At 39.7% G+C, this 16,997-nt stretch overlaps 1 protein-coding gene across 1 annotated transcript; it reads left to right on the top strand.

The window, feature by feature from the left end:
* Positions 1 to 12,391: 12,391 nt before the first annotated feature.
* On the top strand, positions 12,392 to 16,432 carry LOC135199921 (serine/threonine-protein phosphatase 6 regulatory ankyrin repeat subunit B-like). Its single transcript, XM_064228040.1, has one exon. It carries the CDS (start codon positions 12,392 to 12,394, stop codon positions 16,430 to 16,432), a length of 4,041 nt encoding a protein of 1,346 aa, XP_064084110.1.
* The last annotated feature ends 565 nt before the right edge of the window (positions 16,433 to 16,997 follow it).

Raw genomic sequence — 16,997 nt, 5'->3', positions numbered from 1 at the left:
TACTAAGGGGAGAGCTCAAGAAGGAAACTGAAGGAATGACAACAGCGGCACAAGATCAGGCCCTAAGAACCAGATATGTTCAAAGAACGATAGATGGAAATAACATCTCTCCCATATGTAGCATTGCAAGCGAATGTCCGGCACTTGCACAGAACCAGTACAAAAAGAGGCATGATTCAGTGGCCAAAGCCATCCACTGGAGCCTGTGCAAAAAACACCAGCTACCTTGCTGTAATAAGTGGTACGAGCACCAACCTGAAGGAGTGATAGAAAACGATCAGGCAAAGATCCTCTGGGACTATGGTATCAGAACAGATAGGGTGATACGTGCAAATAGACCAGACGTAACGTTGATTGACAAAATCAAGAAGAAAGTATCACTCATTGATGTCGCAATAGCATGGGACACCAGAGTTGAAGAGAAAGAAAGGGAAAAAATGGATAAGTATCAAGATCTGAAAATAGAAATAAGAAGGATATGGGATATGCCGGTGGAAATTGTACCCATAAGCATAGGAACACTAGGCACGATCCCAAGATTCCTGAAAAGGAATCTGGAAAAACTCGAGGCTGAAGTAGCTCCAGGACTCATGCAGAAATGTGTGATCCTAGTAAGAAAAGTGATGGACTCCTAGGGAGACAGGATTCAACCCGGAACACCACACTATAAATACCACCCAGTCGAACTGGAAGACTGATAGACAAAAAAAAAAGATAATAATAATAATAATAATAATAATAATAATAATAATAATAATAATAAGAGGAGTTGATGGTCGCAAAAATACTGAATCATCAAAATGAATAATATGATTTGCAAATCAATCTCAAAACATAAAATGGATTATACACGTTCTCCCATCCCCTCTCTCTCTCTCTCTCTCTCTCTCTCTCTCTCTCTCTCTCTCTCTCATATAAGGACAACACAGGTGTATTCTTCTTAGCTACACAGGCGGCCTTTACTTGTAATTATTAGGTTAACTATGCTAGTGCGGCCGACGGGAATGGGACTGCGGGCACTGGGGACTCGTCTCGACCCAGTTTGCACTGTATGGGACCTGCTAACGAACTGATCTGACCGATCAGCTTGAGCAATCTATTTCAAATGCCCCATTCACACTGCATCGTTATGCAAGAAGCTGATTGGTTATTGTGGGTCCTTAGACACAAGGGTCCAATCACGAAGGGATAAGGAGATGCGTGGCACTCTTTTGAACTGCCCAAGCCATGCCAACTTCTAACGTCTTTGGCGGTTGACTTGTTTTGTTACACATACGCACAGTATCACTTATAACGATTTTACGGGACTTCAGAATATCACGGAGAAGGCATATTCAAAACTTTTTTGAATCAGCTCACACCTACCCAAGCCAATCTACTTCAATAAGAGGCTGAGGATGAGTCCTGTGGAATGAAGGGGCAGAGAAAGGACTCAAACAAAGACTTTAAAAAAAAGGTTTGAATGCGCCGTCATCACCTTATCAAATAATTCGTCACAAACCCTATGGGGTGTGACACTTGCAGTTTATTTTTTATTTTTTTCGGTTTACGACGTCGGGTTTCTAAATCTAAAAATCTAGAAATAAAAGCATAATGTAGGGCGCAGCTATTCATAAGGGCCCATGGAATAAATAAAACACGTTTAGGAGAAACGGCGAACCTCTGAGAATCTGCAACGGCGCCCCTTTCCAATACAGAAAGAGGAAAAAGTCTGTTTTCCGTGACAGTTAGAGGGAGGGAGGGAGAGGGAGAGGGAGAGGAAGATGTGCATAAAGAGAAGAGAGAGTCAATTCGTATATTTGTGGAAGGGATAGAATATGCATTGACAACAGTTGCATCAATGCACTGCAGTTTGCGTCAAAGTAACTCGTCAGCTTTCGTTGCAAAAGGCGTTTCAAGTCTTCAGATTAATTCTAGTTTCATCTCCTGACCACGTTTTCAAAAGATATGTAGGGGAGATATTCCTTTCCGGTTTTGCAATTTGAAACTTAAAATATATATATATATATCTATATATAGATATATATATATATTATATTATATATATATATATATCCCGCACAGAATTGAATTTGCTGGAAATGCTTTTACAATGTTCTACTGCGAACAAATCTAGATATCCACTGATGTCTCTTTGTCAATATTGGTTCATGACTTAAGGTACCAAACTCAAAGGGGAGTAATTTTTGCACTATGATATTGAAACTTGCACAGAATATTCACCTATATGCACAGAATACGTCAGCCAAATTTCATCTTCCTAAGTTGAATAGTATTTATTTTTTAAATATTTTTCACTTTTTTTGGTTGTTTTTTCCTCTATCTTTAAAAGCTATCTCTTCCCTTATTTATGAATCAATTCGAAAGAATTTAAATCCAGCATAAAGCTTATAGTATACCAAATAGAAATAAACTAGCATATTTCATAGTTTTCCTTTTTTTTTTTGTCTTGTCTGAAAAAAAAAAATTGAAAACAAAACAAAATTTTTAAATTTCAATATATTATTATAATTTTTTTTCGGCGATATGAAAAATGTAATAGGATGTTTTATTTCTACAATCATCCAGAATTATAATACTTTTTGAATTTTCAAAATTGGTTCATAAATAAGGAAGTAGTTAGCATTTGAATAAAAAAAAAATGCTACTTTGAGAAAAAGCAGTTTAAAGTTTCAGTGTACTCACATTTGTTGGTAAAGCAGATCTGGGAAGTGTACCAGGCTCCTGGTCCCCTCTCTTACAAAAAAGAGATATTATCCCCTCTATTAGACAGACATTGCCTATTTTTCTCTTTTGGTGGGGGGGTTTCATAGCATGCCAAACTACTCATTGTAGCCAGGTTTGGTATTCTAACAGGCTCCTGGCTGATATGCATCTCCTCTGTGTTCATATCTTTTTTTCTTCTTTGCCGGTGGGGCAATAGACACGCTCTTTCTTCTTTCTTCTTTTATTCTAAGAGTTTTCAAACTCCATTTTGTTGCACCCTTCATGACTGGAATCAATGAGCCAGCAATGTACCCTATATTGTGCTCAATTGCTGCAATACGGTAGGCACAAGTGGCAGTATCTCTTCCATGATATCTCACTTTTGGGCACTTGGCCCATACTTTACTGTTAAAAGCCTCGTTCAAGTTTTGAGTACGGCCCTTCCTGCATTTGCTCAAGAGCTCATCCGTTGCAACTCTCTCAAAACACTGACGGACAAGGGTCATTTCTTCTTCATTCAGTCTGAGTTTCACTTTCATTTTGTCATGACTTCTTGGTTTCCTATTTTTTGCCATATCTTGCTGATAGAAACAGTAGCTGTTCTCCCCTTCTGGGCACAATGAATGGTCGTGTTTGTCATCAGTGCTTGTAAGATGAAGAAATATGGCCATTATTTCCCTTCTCATGGCACCAATCGGGTCATCAGGATCTTTGGCACCTCTCCTTACAGCACAACCGTAATATTTGCTTCACTTCATACAGTTATTGTCACTCAACTTATCTCTTCCACCGAGAGTACTGATAAAGGTAATTCTTTCTTTTCCATTTTTATTTGTCACTCTCTTTTTTACACACTTCTTCTTCAGTTCTTCTAACAGATGTTTGAGTCTTTTCTGCACATGATTTATGCATTCTTCCTTTACCACTGGGTACATGGTGCCATATGGCCCAGTTCCTCCATTCATTTCTTGTAATGCTTTGTATCCTTTTCCATCACCATCTCCTACGAACACTCGATATCTAAATTTCCTTTCTAATGATCTTCCCCATATTGCAACAGCTGCATCCACTTCCATTTTCCCAGAATATTGAAAATAATTCTTGTTGCATTTTCCAGAGTTTTTATGGGCCTGCAATTTAGCCTTATGATCTTCTTCTGATATCAATTTTTTCTTTAGTTTCCCATCAATAAAATTACAAGCATTGCAATTCTTTGAAAATATCTCTGCATCAATGACAAAGCCCGTATAGGCTTCTGTCAATATGCCCATGCCAACTGAAGATGTGAAGCCCTCTTCATCCATGTACCATCGTACATGACTTCTATGTCCAAAATCCCATCTTCATCAGGTTTGAAGCCCATTGCTTCGTAATGTTTGAAAATTGCTTTAACAACTTCTGCAATCACTTCATCGTATTGCTTCTTAGTGAGAGTTTCAACATAAGTCTTATACCGCTTGTAGGTGTTACATGCAAGTTGCGTGGCACCCATGACACTTGTCATATTATTCAGGGATGCGAGCCCTCCCCCATTCAAAATATTTTGATATACTAATGAAGCAGTAACTTCACCAATATTATTAGTTTTCAAATTTTCAACCTTTTTCACTTTAGAATACGTAATGTTTTCCGGTTCTTCACATCCACACTTGCACTTGGTATTCAAAGTAACATCCAAATTCTCTCTCTTAAAATAGTTTAATTTTTTCTCCACAATCGCTACATATGACTTTCATTGAAACATCTTCATGTCTTTTTTGATATGCAAATTATTTCATTATCATCACCATCTTCACTTTGCTTCATCATACACTGTTCTTTTTCTGTCATAATTTCATGCAAGAGTTTACCTCGCAGTTCAGCCCCAGCACAAACAGCAGGTGCGTCCTGCGTGTCACCACCCACACAAACACTTGTTGCATCATGATTCATATTACTACTATCAGGGCAAATTGTATCACTTCATCATCAGATAGCACTAATGAAAAGTCTTCCTCAATATCATCAAATAAGCCCCACAGTTTCGCTTACATTATTAGGTGTCTTGTAGAATATATTTGTAGGAAAACCAATGTTTTCCATTTCACACATGCGCGACGGAGTTTCCAAGTTGCCATTTCCTGTTCCATTCTTTCTTTTTTGTTCACGTTCCTTTTTCATCTTTTCGTGTAATTTTTGCATGGTTTTTGCAGTCACTAAATGCTTGTTCAACCACTTCTTCTTAGGCATGATTATTAGCCAAAAATAACAAGCAAAAAACACGATAAAAATCGACTACACGAAGAAATGGCGAGCTGAAACGTCAATTTTGAAAAAGGAATAGGTTCGATTTTTCACATTATGGATATTTATAACTTCGTCTTTTGCTTTCGCTATCGTTTCTCACTCGTACGTAGTTCCTGTTTGTATGACTTTATTTACCTTATTGGGTTCAACTGGTGTCTGGTGGTGGATAGGACATAGGAGGAGGAAGCAGAGGAGATCCTACGAAGGACCTTTTACAGAGTTGGTACCAGCGCCCTACCGCATAGCCACCTTTTTTTGAAATATTTTTTAAAAGAAACCTATTCGTCTTGTGCCTGAAATCAATTCGAGTGCTTTTATCTAAAGGAACACTTCGTGGGGGAGTGTTTTCGTCTTCGTCGTCTTCATCTTAAGCAGTTTCCAAAGATACAAGAAACTGCGTTCAAACGAAAGGACGCAGAAAGACCCAACACGGGCTGATCTATGAGAGAGAGGGGCCTTCACGAATCATCTATATTATCGGCCATTATAAAGAGTGGTCAGTCGGCGACGTCCTGTCCGGATGGGAATGAACAGCAACAGACGCAGTCCTTTCCAAGGGAATGGAGATGCGTGTACCATACGAAGGACAAATAGGGAAGAGTCAGTTTCTCAGGACAGAAATTTTATGGTGCATTATTTGGAGGGTCATGTGCCATACTTGCTTGGTGTTTTTGCGTCGTTACCTTCTCCCCTACACAGCTTCTGTTACTGAACGGCCCCCATGTTTGTTGTCGGTGAGGCCTTGGGACTTGTCTGTGGAAACCAAAAAGCAAATGTTCAAGCTTTGAAATGTATTGTTGAGTCAAAACCACTGTTAGGATTATCTTTATGGCAAACATGATCGTGATCCTTCACACACACACACACACACACACACACACAGAGGGAGAGAGAGAGAGAGATTGGATCTCGTCCATCTTTTGGATAATGAAATTTGTATAGACAGGATTGCGAGAAACCTCTATCCAGTCTCTGTGCCCTATAAGTCCACACATATTCCAGAAGGTTTTTTTACCAAAAAGTTTCAGATGAGGCAAACAGCTGTATTTTGTGAAAACAAAAGACTCCATAGGAAGACGTGCGAAACTGTAAAGGCATTTGGGAATACTATACAATCTCGCAATCCTGTCAATACAACTTTCATTACCCAAAAGAGGGACGAGATCCAACATCACCCCTCATCTGTGTGTGTGTGTGTGTGTGTGCAGACAAAACTGAAGGAGTACGATCAGGTTTGCTATAATGATAATCCTGGCAGTTGTTTTACTTAACAATACATTTCAAAGCTAGAACATTTCCTTTCAGGTTTCCACGGGCGAGTCCCAATGACTGTTGACGTCTGAAAGCCGTCCTCCTTACAATGATTTGACCCCCCCCCCCCCCCCCCACACACACTCACAAGGCCTCACAGACAGACAAACATGGGAGGCGTTCAGTAAAGATGCTGTGTGGGGCAGAAGGTGTTGGCACATAAATACGAAGCAAATATGGCACAGGACCCTCCAATACAATGCGCCATAAATGTCTGAGAAACTGACCTTCCCTCTCATTCTTGTCTGTCACATGTTCTGTTTTGATCAAAAAGTAATCGCTGAGATCAGATAGGTAGCTTTCCATTCCTCTGCCATTACGCGAGAAACGACGTATACAGATTGCACCAACAGCTTTCAAGATGACACAGGACAATATGCAGATTCCTTCGGACGCTCTCCCTATTTCCTCTCGCGGGAAATAAGGAGAGCGTCAGACCCTATAAGCAGCGACAACTCTACAATAGAAATAGCTTCCTTTTGTTACGAGGAGCTCTACTGACATAACGAACGAATGGAATGGAGTATAATAGAGCTTTGGCCAAAGGCCAAGCCACTGGGACCTATGAGGTCATTCAGAGACAAAAAGGAAATTGAAAGCAGGTCAGTCGGAGAGGCGTGACAGGAGGGAAACCTCAAAAAAGCAAGTTGGGAGAAAGAGGGAATACGAAAAGAGGTACAGTAAAAGGAATGAAAGGGGTTATAGGACCTATAGGCATGATAACAGACAAGCATTTTGTCTGTCTACGTTTTCACTGACCGTCAAATAGTGCCTGATAATCATCAAATAGGACACGCAAAAGAAGAAGAAGAAGAAGAAGACAGCCAGAACCATCTTGGAAACTTCAGAGCTATGAAGTCCGGGAGTCACTCTCAAGGACTCACTCTCCTTCCAAACACAAACCAACAAAAACAAACGAAATTGAAGATAACTGACTCGACACCTACAAGACCGGAGGAGGTCTATCATCAATTTCTTACGGCCACTGACTTTGAAATGGAGGAGGAAATCAAACGAAAACGAAGAGGACGTTACTTATTGATAGCTTCCAAGGAATTATTAAGAAGATGAATAATTCCACTTTTAAGAGATACTATATCCCAAACCGTGCAACACAACGCATAAGACCGGGGCATCTGGAGATGATTTCAACATGATCAACAAACCACTCAAGCTGGTTTACGACGCCCACTACTGTGAGGTCCTTCATAGGATCTCCCCTGCTTCCTCCTCCTACGTCTATCCACCACCCACCAGTTGAACCAATTAAAGTAAATAAAAGTAAAAAAAAAAAACAGAAACTATGTACTACTACTAAGGAGGAAGAGTGTGACCTCTAGTTTTTCGTGTGTGTGTGATCTGTTGGGGATCTGGGATGATCTCCCCCCCCCCACGTAGCGAAAAATATGGACTCAGTGGACTCTATATGCTTAACGTTGTTACTTGGTCAAAAACCGCTAAAAGCCTTACGTAACAACACCACAAAACTCCCTTTGCGGTTTCTAATATTACGGAGAGATATCTCTCAACCCAATTCATTATTAACGAGGATAACACACCAATATCATTAATGAATAGTACCACAATTAAGTACTTTCACTTACTGAGCAGTCCTTGTAGACATGAACTCAGATCATAAATCGCTATAAGAGATACGACGAGAGGTACGCGCCTCTCTCTCTCTCTCTCTCTCTCTCTCTCTCTCTCTCTCTCTCTCTCTCTCTCTCAAAATGTTGCGAGTACTCACGGGTTGATTTTCAGACCTTAGAGGATCGCTGTGTTATCTCGTTTTTAAAAGTATGAACACTAAAGGTTTATCAGATCAATTTATATTCTCCATCCACAAAACTGAAACATAGGAAAAAATGAAATAAAATCGAGGGATATTGAAATGCATTTGATAAATTTACAGTTAAAATTGATTTAATAACTAAAAGTTAAACATATCAAAGAGTAATAACATAAGTGACATATGAAATTAATCACGCAATGGGAATTATAACTCAATGGCACTCAAATGAAACAAATTACGACAAAATTCAAAGAATCAGGGCAATCGCCCTTTCTAAATCTACACACACATCACTACACAACACCAGATGACAGGTCACCTCAAAAGTTGAGCCAAGAAGCTGTTCGTTCCGTCCTGCATTCGGGTTTTGTTGGGGAAAAGAGACAAGTTATACTACAATTACCACGAATGCAGAACTGTCCTACAGGGTTTTCATGAACATAAAAAACTCTACAATAATTATCAAGTTCGTTGCCAAAAATAAATTCCGAATATAATAGTGTGCAACTTCAACATATTTATTAAATGTAGTGAATTAATTGGTGGTGTGTGTTAATACAATTTTGGGCGATACACACCCCTAGAGGAGCACGCAAAGGAGCGATCAGAGGGGCGAACTACTACCTTTCCGTTCCCCTCCCGATCTCTTGACCTCTCCTAATGGTTTCTCTGGCGAGAGGCACAAACAAGACCCAATAACACCTGTCACTCTTACCATACGTGATATGCGCAATACACTCACCAAGAGCAATTTCATATATATAAGGACAAATGAATTGTCATAACTAAAACAGTAATCATACTGCGTTACTAAAACGTCAGCTACTGACATTTATGTCAAAAGACTTTGTCTTTATGTGAAACCATCCTTTCGGTGCTAACCGCACCTCAGACTCTACATAACCGCATGTTAGAACAGAGCAAAATCAGATGAAATAAGTTTAAGAGTGTCATTCTCGAATAGATGTGGTTCTTTCACCGTTATTATGTCATGCAATATAGACGTACACATCTTTACAAACTTCATGGGCATGCGAATATATTTGGTTTTCACATGAATACAAATACAGTAACATAGTTCCTGTCCGTCGATTACCTGACAGACGGCAATAAGCAGTGAAAATCAGTCAATAATTTCTAGTGAGACAGACACTAATAACTATAATAAGAGACAGACAGCATGGAAACAAGTGAATACTTAAAAACATTAGAAAATAAAATAGTTGTGGGATGAATTCCTTACACGCCCCCCCCCCAAAAAAAAAAAAAACGTATCTGTACGCGCGAGTATTTGTAAATGCATTTAGTCTATCAACGATCAGAAACCTAGCCTTCAAATGTTCCTAGAAAGAGCACAAACAGCGGAAGATGAAGGAGGAGGCTGAGGTCTGCTCATCAGGCGAGCTACTTGCGATGAAGTAGTGGTACCAACGTAAGCCGAGGTCGCAAGAAGGAAGGAAGGAAGGAGGAGGAGGAGGAGGAGGAGGAGTAGGAGAAGGGGGAGGACGTGCAATAATAATAATCTCATCATCTTCAACACCAACAAAAGATAAGACAAGATGTGGATTGGCAGGAGGAAGAGGCTCTTCTGCCCTTGAAGCTCCACCAGCTCTGAAAGGGAAATGGGGCGGAATATGGGAACCCATTCTGTGACACCACAACATGATAATATTACGGCAACACTGCCTGATAGAGAGAGAGAGAGAGAGAGAGAGAGAGAGAATATTGTAGACTCATCTGTACAGAGATATGACAAAGACAAGAAACCAACCACATATCTATATTCTTGCATCAAGAAGCAATAATGTATACACATTAATGTATGACTAGTAATGTTTCAAATACAGGTTTGGTCATTCGTGACCATTATTAGAAATAATTAAAAACTTTTCTATAATTATTGTTGCTGGATAAAACAAACATTGCCTGTGCATCTGATGTCTAGGCCCGTCCCTTACGACGCTCCTGATTGTCTGCTGTTGATAAGCCAAGCCAGTCACAGGGCTGGAAACTCTCCTCAGTCCCTCTGGAGAGTTCACATAAGTCAAGGATGTAGTATGTTCCACCTCTCCTGAGGGATATACGTCGTTCAAAAGTATCCCTCAGGAGGGGTGGAACATACTACATCCTGCCTATGTGAACTCTCTCTATCTCGAGAGAGAGAGAGAGATACTGAGAAGAGTTTCCAGCCCAGTGATTGGCTTCTCAACAGCAGACAATCAGGAGCGTCATAAGGGACGGGCCTAGGCATCAGATGCCTGGGTGATGTGAATCTACTACAGGCGACCACTATTTTAAAAATGAGTATTGGAGAAAATGACACACGTACATTAAATTTGCCACGTGACAAAATTCACTTCCAGGTACAAATAGTGAAATGCTTTGAACTGACAATTTTCATGAACACAAATTCATAATAAAATCATAAATCGCAAACAATATTTCAAAGTCACAACTGGCAACATCTAACTGGGAAAAGAATTCGAAGAAATTCTCAAAAACCATCTCCAAGTTTGGCTCCTCAATGCTGATTTTGGCCAAATTAACCTAAAGAAAACAAAATAAATAAAAACTGGAGGGTGGGTGATCAACATACCAATTTGCAGCCCTCTAGCCTCAGCAGTTTTGAAGGTCTGAGGGCGGACGGAAAAAGTTCGGTCGGACAGACAAGGTCGTCTCAATAGTTGTCTCTGACAGACAACTAGAAGAAAAGCGAGACTTGACCCTCTCCCTTGATCCAGATTAGAGAGGGGAGCTGTAGGATTATGAATCCAGCTATAGTAGTATCTGTTTTCTGGTCAACTAACTGATTACCAAGAGGCTTTGAAAACTTTTGGAATTCAGAGGAAGTGGATGAAAGCGACTCAAATGACACCTCAGATTTTATGTCAATTCAATCAACCATGACTCAGAAACCAGTCTCAGGTGAGTGACTAGCAGTCATGCAAGGATACATGATTGTATAGACGCAACTGAATATCATGAAGTCTCAGATTTAAAGAAGACCAAACAATAAGAGATTCACGAGAAGTATTCAACTGGACATTACAAAGAACAGTGAAAGTACGACTTGAAAAGGGTGACATAATCAATAACCCTTACGAAACGCTGGAGCATTTGCAGGAATATAGTCCCTAGGCCAAAAGTCCAAGAGCTGGGACCTTTGAGGTCATTCAGTGGTGAAATGGAAATTGAGGGTGAAAAGGTTTGAAAAGTGTAGCAGGAGGAAACCCTCAAAGCAGTTGCGCCATGACCATGAATCAATTGTTAGGAGAGGGTTTGGGGAAGTACGATGGAAGAAAGAGACTATGAACCGAGGCACAGTAAACGGAATAATGACGAGACCAAATCATAATCAATAGTACGAAGCAGCGATTCCAGAAGTAGTAACTTCAATGATCTACGGCCTTTGACGGGTCGTTGTGAATGTTAGCGACAGGGCAATTGAGACATTTAGTCTTGTTTATTATTCTGAGCTTCTCTCTCTCTCTCTCTCTCTCTCTCTCTCTCTCTCTCTCTCTCTCCTCGACACAAATTTAGAGGAAATCCACAACAAGAAAGCACATATCCACACTCCCTTGTATATGACACAACCACATCTCCAACCACATATCCACACACTCTTTTGTGTGTGTGTGTGTGTGTGTGTGTATTATATATAACATATGGAATTTCCATCGAAGTAATCCATATGGAAGAAGAGATGTTGTCCTTTCAAAACGTGAAATGTAAATTAGGGGAAAATTACAGTTCTTCCGCTACACTAATGGAGGGTATTTCAATTGCAAACAATTACAGCTTCTGTCGGGCCAAAGGTAACAAAACATCATATTCTTGGAAACACTCTTGGTGAAGGACTTTTGACACTAAGATTCAACACTGTACAATTTACCAGGATGCATAAAACTATATAACCTTTTTGTCATGTGTCAGACTAACAATTCCCTCTGCAGGTCCTGGGCACCTTCTGGATGCAGCCTACGAGGAAGATGCTGCTGCTGCGGCTGCAGCTGCAGCTGTGAAGACGTTCCAGGTACGTGCACATGCAGACAGCAGGTTTCTTGTTGGAGTTGATAACCTTGCACCTTCAGGGTTGCACCTCTATGGGAAGAAGTAGATCTTGTGGCATTCTTATTAGTGGATCATCCAACAGCTAGGTTGGGTTAGGTAAGGTAACGTAGAACAGGTTAGGTCATTAGGTCAGGTTCAGTAACCTAGATCAGGCGCCGAACAAATACCGGAAGCATTAGATCTTATGTCACTCTTCATTTTAGAATTCTATGTTCATAAATAGTCATGGAGATACTCAGAGAAACCGTTGCTAGCATACATGCTATTGACGAAAATGGTTGCACGGCATTACACAGAGCTGTTGAATCTAACGATGTTAGCGTAGTTCAGGAACTCATTGAGAGTGGGGCTACACTAGATGTTCATGACAATCAACAAAAAACTCCTTTGCATCTTGCTACAATTAAGGGATATATTCCAATAATGAAAACCCTTATTCAAGCAAATGCAGATATATATAACATTGATGCTTGTGGCAATATGGGCGCTCATAATGCAGCAATGGGTGGGAAACTTGATGTCATCACAGTTTTGTTGGAGTCCGGGTTTCATGTAAACTGCAAAACTAAAGAAAGAGATACAATGCTTTATTTTGCGGCTTCAGAAGGTCATAAAGAATTAGTGCAACTCTTGATCAGTAAAGGGGCAAAAGTCAATGAAAAATGCGACATGGATCGCACACCATTACATGCAGCTGTTGAATCTAACCATGTTAGTGTAGTTCAGGAACTCATTGAGAGTGGGGCTACAGTAGATGTTCGTGACCAAGAACAAGAAACTCCTTTGCGTCTTGCAACAATGAAGGGATATATTCCGATAATAAAAGCTCTTATTCAAGCAAATGCAGATATATATGACATTGATACTGATGGCAATATGGGTGCTCATAATGCAGCATTGGGTGGGGAATGTGATGTCATTAATGTTATGTTAGAGTCGGGGTTTGATGTCAACTGCAAAACTAAAGAAGGAGATACAATGCTTCATTTAGCAGCTTCAGAAGGTCACAGAGAATTAGTGAAACTCTTGATTAGTAAAGGGGCAAATATCAATGACAAAAACAACAATGGTCGCACACCATTACATGCAGGTGTTGAATCTAACGATGTTAGTGTAGTTGAGGAACTCATTGAGAGTGGGGCTAGAGTAGATGTTCATGACAATGAACAATGCACTCCTATGTATCTTGCAATATATAGTGGATATATTCCGATAATGAAAACTCTTCTTCAAGCAAAAGCTGATATATACTACGAAAATGAAATTTATAAAGATATGGGTGATCATCATAATGCAGCATTGGGTGGGAAATGTGGTGTCATTATGGATCTATTAGCGTCGGGGTTCGATGTAAACTGCAAAACTAAAGAAGAAAATACAATGCTTCATTTAGCAGCTTTGAAAGGTCATAGAGAATTAGTGCAACTCTTGATCAGTAAAGGGGCAAATGTCAATGACAAAAACAATAATGGTTGGACAGCATTACATGCAGCCGTTGCATCTAACAATGTTAGTGTAGTTCAGGAACTCATTGAGAGTGGGGCTAGAGTAGATGTTCATGATAATGAACAATGCACTCCTATGTATCTTGCAACATATAATGGATATATTCCGATGATGAAAACTCTAATTAAGGCAAATGCTGCTATATACTACGAAAATGAAACTTATAAAGGTATGGGTGATCATAATGCAGCATTGGGTGGTAAATGTGATGTCATCACAGTTCTGTTAGAGTTTGGATTTAATGTAAACTGCAAAACTAAAGAAGGAGATACAATGCTTCATTTAGCGGCTTGGAAAGGTCACAGAGAATTAGTGAAACTCTTGATCAGTAAAGGGGCAAATCTCAATGACAAAAACAACAATGGTTGGACAGCATTACATGCAGCCGTTGCATCTAACAATGTTAGTGTAGTTCAGGAACTCACTGAGAGTGGGGCTACAGTAGATGTTCATGACAATCAACAATGGACTCCTTTGCATCTTGCAACAGATTGGGGATATATTCCGATGATGAAAATTCTTATTCAAGCAAATGCAGATATATATAACATTACTACTAATGGTAATATGGGTGCTCATGATGCAGCATTGGGTGGGAAATGTGATGTCATCACAGTTCTGTTCGAGTCGGGGTTTGATGTAAACTGCAAAACTAAAGAAGGAGATACAATGCTTCATTTAGCGGCTTTAGATGGTCACAGAGAATTAGTGCAACTGTTGATCAGTAAAGGGGCAAATCTCAATGAAAAAAACAGCAATGGTCGCACACCATTACATACAGGTGTTGCATCTGAAGATGTTAGTGTAGTTCAGGAACTCATTGAGAGTGGGGCTTCAGTAGATGTTCATGACAATCAACAATGTACTCCTTTGCATCTTGCAACAAGTTGGGGATATATTCCGATGATTAAAACTCTTATTCGAGCAAATGCAGATATATATAACATTGATACTTATGGTAACATGGGTGCTCATTGTGCAGCATCTGGTGGGAAATGTGATGTCATCACAGTTCTGTTAGAGCTGGGGTTTGATGTAAACTGCAAAACTAAAGATGGAAGGACAATGCTTCATTTTGCGGCTTTAGATGGTCACAGAGAATTAGTGCAACACTTGATCAGTAAAGGGGCAAATGTCAATGACAAAGACAACATAGGTCACACACCATTACATGAAGCTGTTCAATCTAACAATATTAGTGTAGTTCAGGAACTCATTGAGAGTGAGGCTTCAGTAGATGTTCATGACAATCAACAATGGACTCCTTTGCATCTTGCAACAAGTTGGGGATATATTCCGATGATTAAAACTCTTATTCAAGCAAATGCAGATATATATAACATTGATACTGATGGCAATATGGGTGCTCATGATGCAGCAGAGGGTGGGAAATGTGATGTCATCACAGTTCTGTTAGAGCTGGGGTTTGATGTAAACTGCAAAACTAAAGAAGGAGATACAATGCTTCATTTAGCGGCTTTAAAAGGTCACAGAGAATTAGTGCAACACTTGATCAGTAAAGGGGCAAATGTCAATGACAAAAACAACAATGGTTGCACACCATTACATGACGCTGTTCAATCTAACAATATTAGTGTAGTTCAGGAACTCATTGAGAGTGGGGCTGCAGTAGATATTCATGACAATCAACAAAAAACTTCTTTGCATCTTGCAACATATTTAGGAGATATTCCGATAATGGAAACTCTTATTCAGGCACATGCTGATATTTATTGTACTGACATATGTGGCGACATGGCTGCTCATGTTGCAGCTAAATACGGAAAAAAAGATGCTTTAGAATATCTTTTAGGATTAGGGTTTGATGTAAAATGCAAAACCAAAACAGGAAACACATTGCTTAATTTAGCCGCTTCAAAAGGTCACAGAGAATTAGTGCAACTCTTGATCAACAAAGGAGCAAATATAAATGACAGAGGCAGTTATGGTTACACGGCATTACATTCTGCTGTTCAGTCTAACCATGTTAGTTTAGTTCAATACCTCATTGAGCATGGAGCTCAGGTAGATGCTGAAAACGGTATGCTCCAAACTCCTTTGCATATTGGAGCAATCATGGGTCATTTGCCCCCACTGGAAACACTTATTCAACAAAATGCTTATATTTATAGAATAGATATGTGCGCTGATACATGTGCTCATGATGCAGCCTATAAAGGGAGATGTGATGTTATAGAGAATATGATAAAGTCGGGGTTAGATGTAAACTACCCAAACAAAATGGGAATTACATTGCTTCAATTAGCGGCTTATAAAGGTCACCTTGAATTAGTGAAACTCTTGATCAGTAAAGGGGCAAATGTGAATAACGAAGACATATATGGTTATACGGCATTAGATGCAGCTGAAGAATCGAACAATGAGTGTGTAGTTCAATACCTCACTGAATCTGGGGCTATGGCAAATAATCATGAGAATAAACAACCCGCAAAGCATCTTACAGCATTTAGAGGAGACTATGTAGTATTGCAATCACTCAAACAGGATAATACTGATATATATAATTTACCAAATAATGGCGATATGGGATCTCATGCAGCAACTATTCATGGGAAATATGAGATAATTGAGTTTATGTTAGAGGCGGAATTTAATGTAAACTGCAAAACTAAAGAAGGAAATACAATGCTTCATTTAGCTTCTTCAGAAGGTCACAGAGAATTAGTGAAACTCTTGATCAGTAAAGGGGCAAATGTCAATGAAAAAAACTGCAATGGTCGCACACCATTACATGTGTAATAGATACATTTATTAAATTTACAAGATCTGTAAATATAAACCCATGACCTGAGGTCATGGCATAAGGAGGGTTCTACGTGACCAAAGCAGACCTAGATTACGCTATGCGCTGTCTGCAGTAGCCTGATCTAGCTCAGAGCTTTGTCAACATTTTATGTTTATGATAACTTTGCACAACAACTTCCATGGGAAGCGGTTGACCTGTTAACCTACGCCGGAAACTTGTAACTTCCGAGCCGGCGGACTACGTATGTTTTTTATATGAATTGCTGAGATAGCTAATGTTCCGCTATCGACGCGATGCTTTAGAATGGCAGTTCCACGCCAACCATCAAACATATCGGTCTTCCGACCGAGCTGCATCTCCTAGTATGGAGTTACAGAATAAAGTTGTTATCTTTGTTCAACTTATCTGTTTGAATCATCTCCTTTAGTTAAGAAGAACCACTCTACTAAGATATCCAAGGAGATGGGAGGAACCAGAAATACTTACGAATGACAGTCGTAAGGAGAACACAAAAAAAGTCTATCGTCAAGAGATAAGACTTACATGTGGTGGCAGCGT

The sequence above is a fragment of the Macrobrachium nipponense genome, chromosome 26 (assembly GCF_015104395.2).
Source record: "Macrobrachium nipponense isolate FS-2020 chromosome 26, ASM1510439v2, whole genome shotgun sequence".
In the NCBI taxonomy this organism is placed as follows: domain Eukaryota; kingdom Metazoa; phylum Arthropoda; class Malacostraca; order Decapoda; family Palaemonidae; genus Macrobrachium; species Macrobrachium nipponense.
Note: the sequence above shows the minus strand (reverse complement) of the source record. Positions and strands in the feature narration are given on the sequence as shown.

Coding starts and splice junctions, on each gene's coding strand:
- LOC135199921 (XM_064228040.1), top strand. CDS start 12,392: ATGGAGATACTCAGAGAAACCGTTGCTAGCATACATGCTATTGACGAA.